This window comes from Camellia sinensis, chromosome 2 (assembly GCF_055761805.1).
Source record: "Camellia sinensis isolate YWXY chromosome 2, ASM5576180v1, whole genome shotgun sequence".
Lineage (NCBI taxonomy): Eukaryota > Viridiplantae > Streptophyta > Magnoliopsida > Ericales > Theaceae > Camellia > Camellia sinensis.
The window spans coordinates 36,624,739-36,641,752 of NC_138962.1; the positions used below are offsets into that span (position 1 = coordinate 36,624,739).

Here is a 17,014-nt window from a genome sequence, read left to right on the forward strand (position 1 = left end):
ACAGAAAACCAAAAACCCACAGACAATAACAATATATGCAACTGACCTAACTTTTTTATCTAACCTCAAATTCTATTTAGTTATAAGAGAACACAATGCTAATTCTATAGCAAGATTGACTCAAATCAAACCAGCACTTTCAGAAATTTACAAGTTACATACTAGTAGATTATCCAGTCTCTCCCAAGGAATCTGGTGGAGTAAAGTAAGAAATATGTAAGTTTCAATTTTTTGGAGATTTCATGCCCCAATGTTTCAACAGAGAAGCTTCTGCATAAAATGAAATTCATCTATGAAGATTCAACAGTATCCAACATGAGTAAAAGTTATTTCATAATCAAACAGCCCATATCTAATTAATCTTACCAATTATCTTCTATGGGCTAATTTGGTTGCACCACAAATGTGCATTGGGCCATTTTAGAATTGGTTCATTTACATATTAGATAATTCTAGGCACGCCTTGTAAATCTATAAATTTACTTTCTTTGTGAACATTTTAATGTGTTCATTTATTTCAACAAAATAAAATGTAAACCCACTCATATTTTGAATTAACTCAGTTGTATTCAACAATGTCCAATATGAGTAGAAGTTATTTACTAAGCAAACAGCCATATCTAATAAATAATACCAGTTATCTTCTAATGGGCCATTTTAGAATTGGTTCATTCACAAATTACACAATTATTGGCTTGGGCTGTAGAAAAAGAAAACAAAAAGGCCTCAAAAACCTATAATTTACTTTCTTTGTCAACATTTAAATTAAATGTGTTTATTTCTTTCAACAAAAAAAAAAAAAGGTAAAATGGAGAAATTCAAAAAACTATACTGTACCCAATTATAAATTTGAAAACTTTAAATTATTCAATTAAAATTGAAATAATTCAAGTTCCGCGACCAAACATGCCCTAAATAAATTTTCCGTCAAATCAAACAGAACTAAAGACAAATTAACTACAATAAATCAACAAAAGAAACTATCTTAACATTATGATATCAGGGACTTGAATTTTCAAAGAAAGGAACGCAGAGATATCAAATGCTATACATATATGTATGGGTATGGGTATATATGTGGGTATATACGTATAGAAGGAAAGAATTCAGAGACAAAGAGGTTACCTGAAAGGGATTCGAAAAGCTTAGAAGTGAACATCAACGAGAAAGACTAGCAGCTGATAGGAGAGAGGAAGAGAGAGAATTGATTATGGTGTTTGGAGGAAAATCTATGGCGTCTCTCTCTCTCTCTCCCCGCTGCGATTTTCTGCAAGGGACGAATAATAGCTGTAACCAGCGGAGTTTTAAGAGATATTACGCTAACACCATAATATTTTCCATATTTATCCAAAAAAAAAAAAAAAAAAAAAAAAAACCTAATTCATTTGTATCACCGGAAGGAGTGGGAATGGAATAGAATGAATGAATATTTTTTTAAAATGATAAATGATAATTTCTTTTGTAATGTATTTTATTGTTATTTTATTAGTCAATTAAATATGAAAATAAATATTTTAATAGAATGATCATTTCATTCCGTTTCATTTTAGTAAACAAAATGCAACTTAAATTTTTAAAATAAGGTAGCACTCGTCTCCAGTTTAGTTTCGAACTGAACCGTACTTTTGAGCCTTTGTGGGTCCATCATTGAACCCACATTGATAATTCGAACCGATAATTAAATCCGATCAATATAATTTTTTATAAAAACAAAATACTCAATGAATTTTATATATTAAATGATTCGAATTAATGATACAAATTTCATAGCCAATCTATGAGACTCAACAGTATAGTTCAATACGTTTACAGATCCACCCTTTAAAATAACACTGGCATCTCTTGTCAAAATATGGTTGACAAAATTTGTCGAGTCAGTGTTCGTGTGCGGCTTGTATATTAATCTAATCATTTTTTTATATATATCCTTGTATCAAAATTATATATTTGATTTAAAAATATCAAATATATGGGGAAAAAAATTCACTAAGTTTTTATAAACTAATCTTTACTAAATCAAATTGTTCATAAAAATATTTAATTTCAGCTTAATTCTATTTTTGTAATTTTTTAAAAAGAAAGGAAAAATTAGTCTAAAATCTCTCTTTCATTTTTAGTAATAGAAGAGGTTCACAATATTATTTTATAATATGCAAGTCCCTCGCTCCCGCTCTCTCTCTCTCTTTTCTCTTATTTATTCTCGTTTTCAACCTCTGCACATCGTCTCTCTCTAAAACTCTCTCTCTCATTTCTTTCGTATCCAGACCTCCTCTTTATTTCTCGCTCTTCAACCACTCTCATTTCCTTTCTCTTGGTACTGTCGACCACCACTGCCTCCTCAATCTTCTCCTCTGCATTTCTCAACCCTTCTCTCTTTCTCATTTGTCGCAAACCACCGCATCTATCTACATCATTCGTCATAGACACCACCTCTCTCTTTCCTACGTCGTTGTCTCTCTCTCTCTCTCTCTTCACCTTTGTCGCCGTAATGCGGCCGACTGACCACCATCACCGCCATCCCTTTCGTCTTCCTCTCTCCTTCTGGATCTATTGTCGTGCTTCCTCATCGTCGAGCCGTCGTAGGGGATTTGTAGATCGACCTCAAATCTATAGATCTGCAGAAGTAACCCAGGTCACATATGTATTGTGTATTCATATTTAAAAGGGGAATTTTATATTTGTGTAAATTGATGACTTATTTGTGTTTGATGAATTGCAAATTGGTTTTATTGTTGATTGATTTTGATTCTACAGAAGTAATTGATTCTAAGGATTTGATTATATGAATGCGTTTGTAAAAGAAAATTGATTTCAATATGTTGGCTACATATTTTGTAAAAGCCAGTTACAGTTCGACACGTGGCAGAGTAAGGGTAATAAAGGAAGGTTATTCGAGCCTTTAATCCTGATCGTACACGTGGCAATAAATATTGGTCCTCACATGATCTGAGTAACACTAGATCAATAACGGGATGCAAGATGACGTGTCTTCAACGGTTACTCATATTCAAATTCAAGTACAAGAGAGAAGCTCAACTGCCAGTAATGGCGTAATGGAGCTACTTGTAAGGAAGCATGATCAGCGATCATGGAGGAGCAGTTCGACGGTTCGAAGTGCAGTTCGAAGGTCATCACTGACGAGTATAAATAGCAGGGCAACCCCCAGAAAAAGAGGACGGACTCAGATCATACAAATCAGTCATTTACTTCATATATTTTCTTTTCCAGTCTTTTACATTTCCAGTCTTTAAATACCTGTTCTTTAAATACCTGTTCTTTAAATACCTGCACTTTAAATACCCGCACTGCACTTCGATTCATAGGAGTAGCTTCAAGTAGATTCAAGTAGATTGCTGTTGTAAACCTCTCCGAGGCTGAGTTCGGACCATTGTAAGTGTTTATTTTTATGAAATACTTCAATTGTTCTTCATATCACTGTTATTTCTCCTAATTTCTCCTAAGTCAAGCCACCAGTAAAAGTCCTATTCATTGAGGCTGAAAAGAACTAAAACACAATCGTCTGATAATTGGTTGGTAATCACAATTTCTGTAAGGACTGATTGATCCTTGCTGGCACGCTCACATTCACAAAAATACCCTTCGAAAAGCCAAAAAGCCAACATATATTTTTGGCACGCCCAGTGGGACTTAATTAAAAATGGCTAGAAGAAGACGACAAGGAGAGAATGAACGCTTGGAAGAAGGCGTGGAAGGAGAGGTAGAAATACCAAATCCAGAGGATAATGTGGTAACACATCTTGTGGAAACTCCTATATTGTCAGAACCTATGGTCGAACAAACCAGTACTTCTGGACAAGAACCATGTGTTCATATTATTGGACAAAACCAAGGAATTGGACCGTCCACTGTGCCCTTTATTCAACCAACAAATCCATGGGATAGTTTAGTAAATGCCATGGGACAACAATTAATGAACACAATGGAAAGGTGGGCAACATCCTTTTTGGATCGAATGAATAACCACCAACCAACAAACACAAGACACATGGAGGAAGTCGTAAATGTCCCCCAACAAAGATTGGCTAGAGAAAAACAGCCTATGCAAGTTAATGGACATGCTAATGGTCAAACTAGTACCCAAAACTTTGAAAGACCATCACCTCAGTCTTGGTATGAACCCATTTCAAGGCCTATAGCAGGCCAAAATGCCTCAGCACTTAATAATGAAGCCACACAAGTTGGTGGATCTAGCCAAGTACAAGAAACTGGCATAAGAATGGTTACAAATCCCATGTTCGAAGCCATACCTGGCACGAGGGGGTACACTAATCCCTTATTCGAATTTACACCCGGGGGGTTGGAGGGTTTTCTCACAAATGGCAGAGACACAACACCTGTTCCAGCACCTTTTGCAGGTCCTTTCGTAGGTCATGCTCAAAGAGGTTACCCATACCCTCAACAGCAACCTGCACTGCAAGGACAACCAGCCCCAAATTTACCACTTTATGGACCAAGAGGACCACAAGCACAAGTTTGTCCACCAAATCCTGTGTTTGCCCCTCCAGTAGTGGTTCAGCAGGCACAAAATATGGTCCCTAGAGACCAGATTGCTGATATTGTTAGGGAGATATGTGGACCAATGGCTCGGGGGGTCCAGACTCCTATATACAGAAAACCATACCCAGAATGGGTGGATAGGGTACATGAATACCCAAGGGGATTCAGGATACCAGATTTTACCCTTTTTTATGGGACTGGAAATCAATCAACGATAGAACATATTGCTAGGTTTGCTGCTCAATGCGGTGAATTTACTAACCATGACTATATGAAACTAAGATTATTTCCAAATTCCCTAACGGGGGGAGCATTTGTATGGTACATCAACCTTACACCCGGCTCCATTCAAAATTGGCAACAAATGGAAGAGGCATTTCATGCCCAATTCTTCCAATCAGAGCCAGAAGTATCTATGGCAGATTTGGCTAGATTGAGTCAAAGGCCTGAAGAAAAGGCTACTCAGTTTATTGCCAGATTTAAAAGGGCTCGAAATAAATGTAGAGTCATCCTGCCAGAGCCAGAATTCGTCAGATTGGCTCAAAATGGTTTAGAATTCAGGCTTCGAAAGAAGTTTGATTCAACTGAATTCAGAGATTTGGTCGAACTGACCTATAAGGTGTCTCGATATGAAACATTATTAGAAGAGGAACAAGATCGAAATAATGCATCATATAAGACATATTATAGAGATCCTAATTATGAAATAGATGCAGCAGAGATTGTAGGCAAAGAACCCGTAATCTGTGAAGCATTAATTCATAAGGATACAACTATAGACCAGCAGTTTAAAAAGAAAGACTTTCACAGAAAATACTCTTTCGATTTAACAAAAGCAGATGACATCTTTGATTATTTGCTCGCGGCTAATTTCCTTAAGTTACCAAAAGGAGTAAAACTACCATCTCCAGATGAACTGAAAGGAAAAGTATACTGTAAATGGCATAATTCTTGGTCTCACTCGACTAAAAACTGCATTGTTTTTCGAGACAGGATCCAAGAACAGATTCGGAAAGGAAGTTTGAAGTTCCCAGCTAAAACAGAAAAAGTCATGGGAATTGACAGTGATCCGTTTCCAGAAGTTGGAGAAGGCACAGCTAATGTGGTTGTACCAAACTTCCAGAATCTATCTCTGCAAGAGTTAAAAGAGGTCAACGTGCAAATGCATACTGCTAACCAGATAACTGCTAAGAAGGAGGCTAGAAACCCACCAGCTATTGGACAAGGTTTCTCACATCAGGAGGAGCAATCTGACGAAGAAACACTAGATGACAACTCCTTGGAAGCAGCGGTGATGCAGAGAATGTGCCCCAGGTGCAGACTCAGTTACAAGTGGTTGAAGGGGCTTCCAACTGATGGGAAGCAATACTACAAGGATGTTCAGAGACGTCCTAAGTCAACCAATGCTTACAACAAAAGGCCGTATCCGGCTAGTGATAGGCAGAGATCACCAGTGGTTGAGCCTGTGGTGAACAGAATGCATGACAAAGGCAAGAAGCCCTTGCATGAATCCAGGCCACATAACTATTATAGAATGGAGAGTAGCCATTCTGAAAGAAAACTGGAGAGGGGTTCAGTTCATGGAATCAAAGCCAGAGATTGGCCCCCTAGACTAGTTTCATGCAGGACAGAAAATGGTCACCCTTATCGAAGGTCTGAATCAGATTCAAAACATGAAGACAAAACCAAGCACTTACCTTCACGGCCAGTTTCGAAGATGGCTTCGAAGGTGGAAAAGGGCAGTTCAGCGTCTGAATCAGCAAGTTCATGGGTACCTGGAGTCCCAGGCTGGTTTGTAATGCAAAACAAACCTAGAGAATTGCCTGTTCGAAGAGATGTTGTAAACCAAGGCAGGATGATCAGGCCTCCTATGGTGGCTCCGAATAACTGGGTGCTGCTTAAACACCCAAAGACGAGGGAACCAGGTATGGTTCCAATCATCTCAAGATCACAGAGGAGAAAAATTCAGCGCAGGTACACCCAGTACCAGAAAGATCTGAAGGAAAGTGGAGAAAATTCTTCACCAGTCAAAACGGAAGGAAGGAAGAACCCAAAGTCAGACCATGCTCCAAAGCCGGTTCCACAGAGCAAAGTGGTCTGCAGCCGAGAACAATTGGCTAAGGTTCATGCCGAACTAACAGCCAGAGAGAAGTCTAGTTTAGTTGGATTGGAGAAGACTCTGATGGAGACAGATAGCGAGACTGAAGAAGAGAGTAGTGTAAGCCAGAAGAAAGAGGTCGTGGAGGAAGAGATGTTCGAAGCCTTCATGGCTGAGCAAACGTTTCTGACTGAAGAGCCAGTTGAGAAAGATCCTTCGAAGGGATCAGTTAGCAATGAAATACCAGAATGCATCATGCAGGATGTTTCTGAGGGAGTCAACCAAAGTAACCAAGAGGGGGAACAAGTACAGCCAGCCATTCAGTTTGGCTCGTTTCCCCCAATCTCAGTGAACATGGTACACATACTACCACAGGAATTCCAAGCTGGAGATGAAAATCAAGAAGGGCAGGAAGTTGATCCAGTTCAGATCTCTAGTGAAGACTCGCAGGCAAGTATGGTGCAAGATAATTTCGAAATGGTTACCCCGATGGAAGATGAATATGAAAGTGAGGAAGTAGTAAGCATCAATCTATCGTATCCATTTGAGTACCCTTCGGATTCGATGACGCAGCACGTCAGGCCTTTGTACATCAAGGCTTTCTTTGATGGGATACAGCTGAACCGAGTCCTGATAGACAATGGGGCAGTAGTAAACCTACTCCCGAAATCTTCTTTGAAGAAAATAGGGAAAAAGAATCCCATGTTGATACCAACCAGCACAACCATTGCTGGTTTTGCTGGAGATAAGCAAATGGCTCAGGGGATTCTACCCATTAATTTAAGTGTGGGAACCAGGGATTGTATGACAGCATTCTTCGTAATCGACAGTAATGCTAAATACAATTCTTTGCTTGGAAGGGATTGGATACACACTAACAAATGTGTGCCTTCTTCTTTACATCAGAAAATCATGATGGCTTTAGGCAATGGAGAGACAGAGGAAATCGATGCAGATCCTCAACCCTTCATAGCCTGTGCAGACTTTGCGGAGGCTAAATTGTATATTGAGGGAGTGACACCGCTCAGTATACTGATGAAAGATGACAGTTCAGCCGAAGTGACGGCTGATGAGGAGGTGACACACCTGAAGCACTTAGTCCAAGAGAGTGCTGGTGAAGAGGTTGTCCTTAGAGATGACAATGATGCCTGGTTATAGGCAAAGAGAGGAACCACAAGAAGCCAGATCCTTGGCTTTGATTAAATTTTCAGCATTGGATATAAAAGTAATAGTCCAGAAAGTTCAGGAGCAAGAGAGAGAGGCCATGATAATTGGCTGCAAACAGCAGCAGCAACAGGCTAGAGTCTTGACTCTTGGTAAGTACTGTGCCTTGGACATTGAAACAAAAGTCCAGGAGATACAGGAAGAGGAAGCCTTGTGGACAGATTTTGTCTATGAGGAGGAGGACAGAGATATTGAATTGAAGAACCTGGGGGCAGAACCAAGCTTGAAGATCACTTCAAAGGTAGCAGAAATCAGAGGGAATTCTCATGCGCAAGACCCTTTAGAAGAAGTAAATCTAGGGGAAGGTTCTGTACAACAGCCCACTTATGTAAGTGCTTGTTTGAATGCTCTGGACAGAAACCAGCTTTTGGTTGTTCTGAAGAAATACAAAGATTGCTTTGCATGGTCTTATAATGAACTACCAGGATTGGACAGGTCATTAGTGGAACATAGGCTCCCTATGAAGCCTAATTTCAGGCCATATAAGCAGAAACCAAGAAGGATGAGTCCAGAAGTAATTCAGAAGGTCAAGGAAGAGATCCTTAGACTCCTCAAGGCAGGTTTTATTAGAACAGCCAGGTATGTCGAGTGGCTATCTAATATTGTGCCTGTAGTCAAGAAGAATGGCAAAATGAGGGTATGTATCGATTTCAGAAATTTAAATCTGGCAACTCCTAAAGATGAGTACCCTATGCCTATAGTGGACTTGCTGGTGGACAGTTCAGCAGGTCACCAAGTCTTGTCAATGATGGATGGGCATTCCGGCTATAACCAAATCTGCATTGCAGAGGAAGATATCCACAAGACAGTATTCAGATGTCCTGGGAATATTGGCACCTTTGAATGGGTTAAAATGCCATTTGGTCTAAAGAATGCTGGAGCTACATATCAAAGAGCCATGAACACTATCTTTCATGATCTTATTGGAGGATATCTGGAATGTTATATTGATGACATTGTGGTTAAATCCCAATCCATGGAAGAGCACCTGTTTCACTTAGAAGCAGCTTTTGAAAGGATGAGGAAGTTCAAATTAAAGCTTAATCCTCTTAAATGTGCTTTTGGTGTATCATCTGGAAATTTCTTGGGCTATGTTGTTCACAAGAAAGGAATACAGATTGATCAGAATAAAGCCAAAGCAATCAATGAAGCCAAACCCCCATCAAGTAAGAAAGAATTACAAAGGTTCCTTGGGCAGGTTAACTTTCTTCGAAGGTTCATTTCTAACACTGCAGGGAAAACTAAAGTATTTTCTTCCTTGTTAAGGCTGAAAGATGAAGAGGAATTTGTGTGGACAGCAGAGCATCAAATTGCTTTCGAAGGTATCAAGGCCTATTTGGCTAACCCTCCAGTGCTGATGCCACCAAAGGGGAACAAGCCCTTGAAGTTATACACAGCTGCAGCAGAGGATTCATTGGGAGCTTTCTTAGCCCAAGACAATGAAGAAGGCAAGGAGCAAGCTATTTATTACCTTAGTAGGTTTTTAAATTCTTGTGAATGTAAGTATTCAGCTGTTGAAAAGCTGTGTCTTGCTTTGTATTTTGCTGCAATAAAATTAAGATATTATCTTTTGCCTACAACTGTCTTGGTAATTGCAACCACAGATTTGGTTAAATATATGTTATCTAGACCAATGTTGAGGGGAAGAATTGGCAAATGGATACTTGCCTTATCAGAATTTCATCTAGAATATGTCCCTCAAAGGGCAGTAAAAGGGCAGGTTTTAGCCAATTTCTTGGCAGATCATCCATCTCAAACAGAGAGCCAGGAGATAATGGAACTTGGTATGACCAGTGTTGAGCCATGGCAAATGTGGTTCGATGGGTCGAAAGCAAATGGGTTAATTGGAATTGGTGTTGTAATCAAGTCTCCACAGGGGACAGAAACTACCCATGGTTTTAGAGTGGATGAAGCTACCTGTTCCAATAACCAGGCTGAATATGAAGCCTTAATTATGGGACTAGAGATTCTTATTGGATTACAAGTACATGCAGTTGACATATTTGGAGATTCTCAATTGGTGGTTAACCAAGTGAAAGGAATTTTCAAGTGTCAAAGCATAAGTATCCTGCCATATTATGTTGTTGCATTACATTTGCTTTCTCAGTTTCAAATAGCAAATGTAACCCATGTTCCAAGATTCTTGAACAATAAAGCCAATGATGTGGCTCAAAAAGCTTCGAACTTCAAGAGAAGGGATAATACCCAAAGGGACATAAGCCAAACAACATATCAGAGATTAATACAACCTTTGAATAAAAGGAATGTAATCTTGGAAGTCAATCATAATGACTTACAAGAACAAGACTGGAGGCATCCAATAATGCAGTACTTGGCTGGTCCATCTTCGAAGGCCAGTAGAAAAGTTAAATTGCAGTCTATGCAATATATGATATATGGTAATGCTCTCTACAAAAGGGGGGGAGATGGCTTATTGTTAGAATGTCTAGGCCCGAAAGAAGCATTAACAGCCATGGCTGAGGTTCATGAAGGCATCTGTGGTGCTCATCAACCTGGTGTAAAAATGAGATGGTTGCTTCGAAGGCATTCCTATTATTGGCCAACCATCCTTAAAGACTGCATAGAATATGCAAAGGGGTGTCAGGCATGTCAAAAGCATGGCACAATAAGGCACGTGCCCATAACTGACCTACATGCAGTAGTGAAGCCTTGCCCATTCAGAGGATGGGCCATGGATATGATGGGAAAAATACACCCACCTTCTTCGAAACATCATTGTTTCATTCTAGTGGCCACTGACTACTTCACTAAATGGGTCGAAGCTAAGCCATACAAGGCTGTAGACCAAACAGAGGTTATTAGTTTTATTAAAGATTTGATCCATAGATTTGGCATCCCGCAAACCATAACAGTTGATAATGGAACTGTGTTTGATGGGAAGATGGTGAAGGCTTTTGTGGCAGAATTTGGAATTAGCCTTGTTAATTCCACACCCTATTATGCACAAGCTAATGGTCAAGCTGAGTCATCCAATAAGTCCTTGAAAAAAGGAATACAAAAGGTTGTGGATGACAATCCCAGGGATTGGCATAACCTATTATTGGATGTTCTGTGGGCATATAGAACCTCACCGAGGTCAAGCACAAGAGTCACTCCCTATACCTTGGTGTATGGACATGATGCAGTCTTACCAGTAGAGATTAATGTTAAATCTTTGAGAGTAAGATGTCAAGATCAATTGAATCCTGAGCAATACCATCAAAGTATGTGCTTAGAATTAGAAGGCATAGATGAAGCCAGAATTTTGGCATTAAATAGCATTCTTTTCCAAAAGAAGAAAGCAGCCAAGAATTATAATAAGAAAGTCAAACACATTGGCTTTGATGAAGATGATTTGGTATGGAAGACAATACTCCTAATTGGGATTAAAAGCCATAAGTTTGGCAAATGGTCACCTAATTGGGAAGGACCATACCAAATTCATAGGGTTCTGCCTTTTGGAGCATACCATTTAAGAAATTTGAATGGTTATGTACATCCCAAAAGGATTAATGGCAGATATTTAAAACCTTATTTTCCAACCATTTGGGAAACACAAGGGATAGAGTAAACATCATATGCAAGCATCCTATGCAAAAACACAAGCTTGCTCAAATGATATACAAAATATTGTGCTTTCATAAAGAATCAAGTACATTGTGCCACAAATTGGCCCAAAAATCATTACAATGCTTTAGTTGTTTTTGTACAATAGCTTTTCTATTGCTAAGGGAAGGAAATAATTGGATAGCCACAGCCATGTCTTCTTTTCGATTAGCCAGCCCTTGATTGGTGATGTGCAGTTTCTTATCAGTTCGAACCAAGGCTTGGTTTACTGCGGCTAACTCCTCTTCGAGCTGAGCTTTTTTCTCCAGAAGTTGGACTCGAAAGTGGGAGGCAGAAGAGTGTTGTTCTTTCAGAGTTGATACTTCAGTATGCACTTGAGAAACAAAACTCTGGTCCTTATCCAGCTTATCATCCGCAGCCTTAGCAGCATGGCAAATGTTGAGATAAAAATCAATAGTAGCTGCAGCCTGAGATAGATGACTTGAGACACTCATTGCAGACTGTTCAGCAATGTTACAGCATTGAAGGAACCCATTCCTGATGATAGGCCTTTGTAGAGCCTCGAATGGGATCCTTGAAAAGGAAGTCAACAGTTGCAAGCATGTGTCCAAATCTATTGAAGGTACAAAAGGCTTGTTGCTGGAGGAAGGAGAACTCTCGAAGATTTCCAATAGGGAGTCAGCCAAGGCTAATGGCTCAGCTTCAGCAGTAGAGGTGGGAGAGGTAGAAGGTATGTCAAAGAGACTAGCTAGTCTTCCTTCAAAAATGTCCACCTCATCCCTTGACATGAAGGGCATAGAGAGTGTTGTGGTGGAAGACGCAAAGGGCTGCATAGGGATGGGAGAAATGGATGGAGCATCTTTGGCAGCCTCTATGGTCTTGGCCACCAGCAAATCAAGAGAAGAGGGGCTGGAAGTGGGCATTGGTGATGAACCATGAATTGAAGGGCTACCAGTGTCTTCTGTGGAAGAATCAACTGCCATTGGGAATGGAGTAGCAGTTGGAGTTTCTATAAAGGACGAAGAAAGAGCAAGGCTCGAAGGAAAAGTAGACTGAGGTAGGTCACGAGCCAAAAAAGGGAGGTATGGCTTTAATCCAAGAAAAGGAGATGCAGGAATACTGGAGTTTAAAGAAGGTACGACAAATATAGGCTTTTGAAGTGGAAGCACGACTCGAATAACCCTGACATTCTACATTTGGTCAACCTCAACCGAAATTAAGGAAGGTCTCATTGGAAAGGTGAGGGCAGTAGTTGTCGCTGCAAAAGGAAGAAATGCAAAACAATGTTAAACTTCAATACCACAAGTTGATAAAGTAAAAACAGCAGAGGTATGAAAGAAATTACTTGTTCCAGAGGCGCTAGTACTGATGGGAGAATTGCGGAGAGAGTAATGTCCAGCAGTCTGCTGCCTTCTTACCATTTCCCCTTGTGTTGCATCGGCAGTAGCAGCTTCCTCTCTTAGCATTTGCTCTTGCCATCTTTTCTTGGCTCTCTCAAATACAACGATTGCCTTGGAATGTTCCTGTTCGACTGCCTTGGCAGCTGCTTTATGAGTAGAGTCCTCAACATGGTCAGTGACAGGAACAGTTATTTTCTTTCTCTTCTCCCTTGGCAGAGATACAACCAATTCTTTTCCAACCTCCCCTTCTTCAGATCGGGGTTCAGACTCTCCAGAGATAAGTTCTTTCTCCGCTATTATGGTGGTTGCCTCGCTAACAGGATTTTCAATGGCATCAGATGAAGATACAGCTACCTTTTGTCTCTTCGTTCTTTGTAAGGGCACTTCTTTCTCTGGCTCAGCCTCTCTTTCTTCTTCAAGAGGTTCAGGTACTTCAGGAGGAAGGACTAGTCTCCTTTTTGTTTTTTGTTGTTGTTTCTTCTTGAGAATAGCTAAAGTCTCGGCTCTCTTGGGAGACTCTTCTTGTGGAGACCCTACACCAAAAGCATGAGTATAAGGAAACCAACAAAAGATTCAGAAATAAAAGGGGAGGAGAAGAACTTGAAGATACTCACCCTTCTTCGAAGCAGCTCTAGTAACCCTGGCTGGAAGGGGTAAAGTGGCAGGAGTGGTGGTGACAACTTCAGGAGGGGGAGAAGTGTTCTGGGCTGTTGTTGACTTACCCTTCGAAGGCAATCCCAACCCCACCAACAAGTCATGAGGGTGTGCAGAGAGGCGCACTTCCATATTGGCTGTCCACCAGTTCTTAAACCTTTTTAAAACTGAGCCAAAGGGGCGAAAGGGGATAAATTGGAATTCACTCAATTCCTTCAGCAATCTGAGTACTGCTGCCTCTGGCTTGGATTTGGGTATTCTCAAATCCCTGGCAGTGAGATGGACATTTGAAAGACTGCAAAGAGGAACAGGTATCCCTTGAGAGAGCCCAAATTGCCTTGCAAATTGAGAAGGACAGTATACCTCAGATATGCATTTATAGGCTCGAGGGTTCAGAGTGCCAATGAACAGCTCCCTTGGTAATAATATAGAGGCCCACATATCTTTGTGGGGAGAAGTGGAACATTCCTTATCAGCCAGAAAAGATTGTAGCCAGGTTGGCCCTCTATTGGCTTCGAAAGGACAAAAGAAGGAAGCAGATGGAGAGATAGGAAGTTGATAAAAGAAGGTAAAGTAATAAGCAAAGGAAGCAGGGTAAAGGGCAATCCTGGCATATTTTTCCCCGTAAGTACTAGGATCCTGAACAAGGAATCCTAAACACTTGGGATGTAGGTCAGTGAAATAAGCAAAGAGCCAGAGTTGGAGCACCCAGAGGGGACCTCCTTGGTTAGCATCGAGGGGTTTTTCGCAAAATTGGGAGCAGGCTCTGTAGACATGACCTAGAAGATAAGGAGCAAGAGCGATATGTTTCTTCAAGACGAGTGCCTTCGCAAGTGGAGCAAACTCAGGCATAATCCTCTGAGATGAAGTGCAAAAGAGGAATTTGCATAACCAGTATAATATGAAGGAGAAGAATTCTCTGTCCCGTACAGGACCTTCTCTCTTATTTTCAGCCTTTACGAAGTCACTATAAGAAGAGCTTAGGGCTGGAAGAGAAAATTTGACAGGAAGGTCTGGATAGTTGGGAGTAAAAGGAGAACCATGGGGTGAAAGCCCTAGGAGATGGCAAATATCAAGAACGGTGGGGGCCATCATACCGCACCGAAACTGGAAGAAATTGAAAGCCATGTTCCAAAAACATAAGGCAGCAGGAATCAAAAAGGGGTCTTCAGGAATAATGAACCTGGAAAGTCGAAGGGCGTCGAGGATATAAAGCTCTTGCAGGTCATCTTCTCTCGCAGGCACCACTCTATCATACCATTCCTCCCATTCAGTCCTCAATGTCGGCCAGCAACGATGAGGACGATTTACCCTCCAATTTCCCCAATCAAGCCTTCCTTCGTAGAGAAGGAAATGGTCCTCCAAACGAGGGTACAGAGCTGGGAGTTGAGTAGGAACCTCCCGGAAGATAGGACCTAGGACGTACTCCTGTTTGTTGCTGTGGCGAGGAACGAAAAGACGACCATCGATGTTACTTGACTCACCAGATGTCAGCTTGCTGATTTCTTCATCGATACAATATTTCAAAGCCATGGTACGGCTGATATGGTCGCCAGCAAGTACTTTTAGAGAGGAGGGATCCATTGGTAGTAAGCAAAAGAAAAGCAAAGAAGATCAGAAGAACCAGTAGAGAGAAGGGTTTGTAAAAGACAAGAGATTTCGGAACACGAAACGAGAGGGTTTTAAAACCTTTGTGTCCGAAATTATACCCCGTAAGTCGTTAAGTACTAAAAGTACGAATGCGAGGAATTTCTTCCAATATTGATAGTTTTGGAGGGAAAAGCTTATTTCGGGGATTGGGGCCAGCTTCGAAATGAAATATTTGGCTTCGAAAACAAGATCTTGGCGTCAAAAAATCAAATAACAACGGCTTCGAAATACATAAGTCAGCTTCGAAGCCTAGTATATGCTTAAAGGTGCTAAATTGCTTGATTATGGGTCTGTTTAGGGGTTATAAATCAAAGTAGCGACCTTCGGAGCAAACCCTAGTATTCTCTGAGTATGAGAAACGCTGTTCAGAGCATACTACATGCTTAAAAATGCCTGAATGCTCAAAGTATTGGTCTACTTCAAAAATCCAAAGACCCGTTTGAAGGTTATCAGTCAAAATGACAACATTCGAAGCAAACCCTAGGACTCTTTAAGGAAGAGGGGCACTGTTCGAAACATCCAAGACCAATCATTGGCTTCTGTATGAGCAAGAGGGAATTGCCATAGGTTGCCCTTCGAAGCCAAAAGAGATCAGTTTAAAATTGATTGGCTATATCAACCATGACCATATATTGGTTACAGTTAGTGTTGAAAAAGTAAAGTCATTGAAATCGAAGTGCTAAAATAATATCTGCCAGAATTGTCAATTTTACTCCATGAATTGGAAAAAGACATGATTGGTTCTTTTAGTACTTCATTAAACAGTTGATTCGAAGGATGAGATTGTTCAATTCGAAGTTATGAGTTAGCTTTTAGAGATGAAAGGAAACAGAGTCAAACAGTGTTAAGTACAGAAAGACTTTGTTTATATTAAAGCCAAGATGATTACATTAAGTAACTCTATCTGGGTACAAATTCAAGCTCATAAAAATAAGGAATAGAATAAATAACAAGGTCATGAAATTTTGTCCAGCAATGGTCAATAAATTTCTGTTCTTTCTTTATTATTTCTTCTATCTCTTCTAAAGTTGATTGCATAAGCTGATGAGCTCTCACTTCATAGTAGAGTTCTTCAGCCTTTGCTTCGAAAGCCTCTTCCCTCGATTTTTGTTCCAATTCATCTATAACCAAATCATCCCAGTACGCAGAATCTTTATTCCTGAAGTCATCGAACTCTTCGATAAAATTCTCTGCTTCATATTAGGCATGAATTCGGAGAGATAAAAGTTGATCCAGATTTTGGATGGTGATCTTAGAATTCCGATGCCAGTAGAGGAGCACTGGGAGTTGGTCCAAAAACAAATGAAGCTCTGCCTGGGCAATAGGGTTGAGAACATGACCTCTAGTCAAGATATCACAAGCCCATTGAAAGTTCTTAAGAGGAATGTCATCCTCAAGAACATTGAAGGGCAGATGGGAGAAAGCCGCGAGCAAAAGTTGAGCTTGCTTTCGCTCGGCTGGAGAAGGGGGTGACGGAGGTTGGTAAGGTGGAAAAACTTTGTCCATTGGAAGGGCAAGTCTTAGTTTCTCTGTCCAGGAAAGGATGGGAGAAGGAGAAGGAGAAGATGGTTCTGCTTCAGAAGACAAAGGGGAAGGAGCAGATGTTTCTATCTCAGAAGATGCAGATGCAGAAGAAGGTGTGGATGCTTCTATTATGGGAGATGGCACGGGAGCAGAAGGAACAAAGGCATTAATGTAGTCAAGCCAATCAGAAGAACAAATCTTCGCCTTTTTGGCTAAGAATGAAGGGGTGTACCCTTGTGCTTCTTCTGGACGCTGGGCAGGGTGCATTATCTTCGTAGGCATGGAAGAAGTATACCAAGCCACAAGCAGATTCTCCTCCAAGCTACGTCGAAGATCAATGGGCACGTAAGGGTAGACCACTGAGCTTCGAGCGTAGGAG

At 40.5% G+C, this 17,014-nt stretch overlaps 1 protein-coding gene across 5 annotated transcripts in view; it reads right to left on the minus strand.

Moving 5' to 3' along the window:
- MEE13 (myosin heavy chain-like protein) overlaps window positions 1–1,420 on the minus strand; it is a 28,190-nt gene extending 26,770 nt beyond the window's left edge. For 2 of the 5 annotated variants that reach the window (XM_082914099.1, XM_082914097.1), the window contains exon 1: window positions 1,126–1,361. Coding sequence is in view for 2 of the 5 variants with exons in the window: in XM_082914095.1 (XP_082770221.1) it covers window positions 1,126–1,159 (34 nt within the window). In the remaining 3 variants the exon portion in view is untranslated. Of the gene's footprint in view, window positions 1–1,125 lie in introns of all 5 variants that reach the window. The other 3 variants (XM_082914095.1, XM_082914098.1, XM_082914100.1) reach the window with 3 other exon arrangements.
- Between the last annotated feature and the right edge of the window lie 15,594 nt (window positions 1,421–17,014).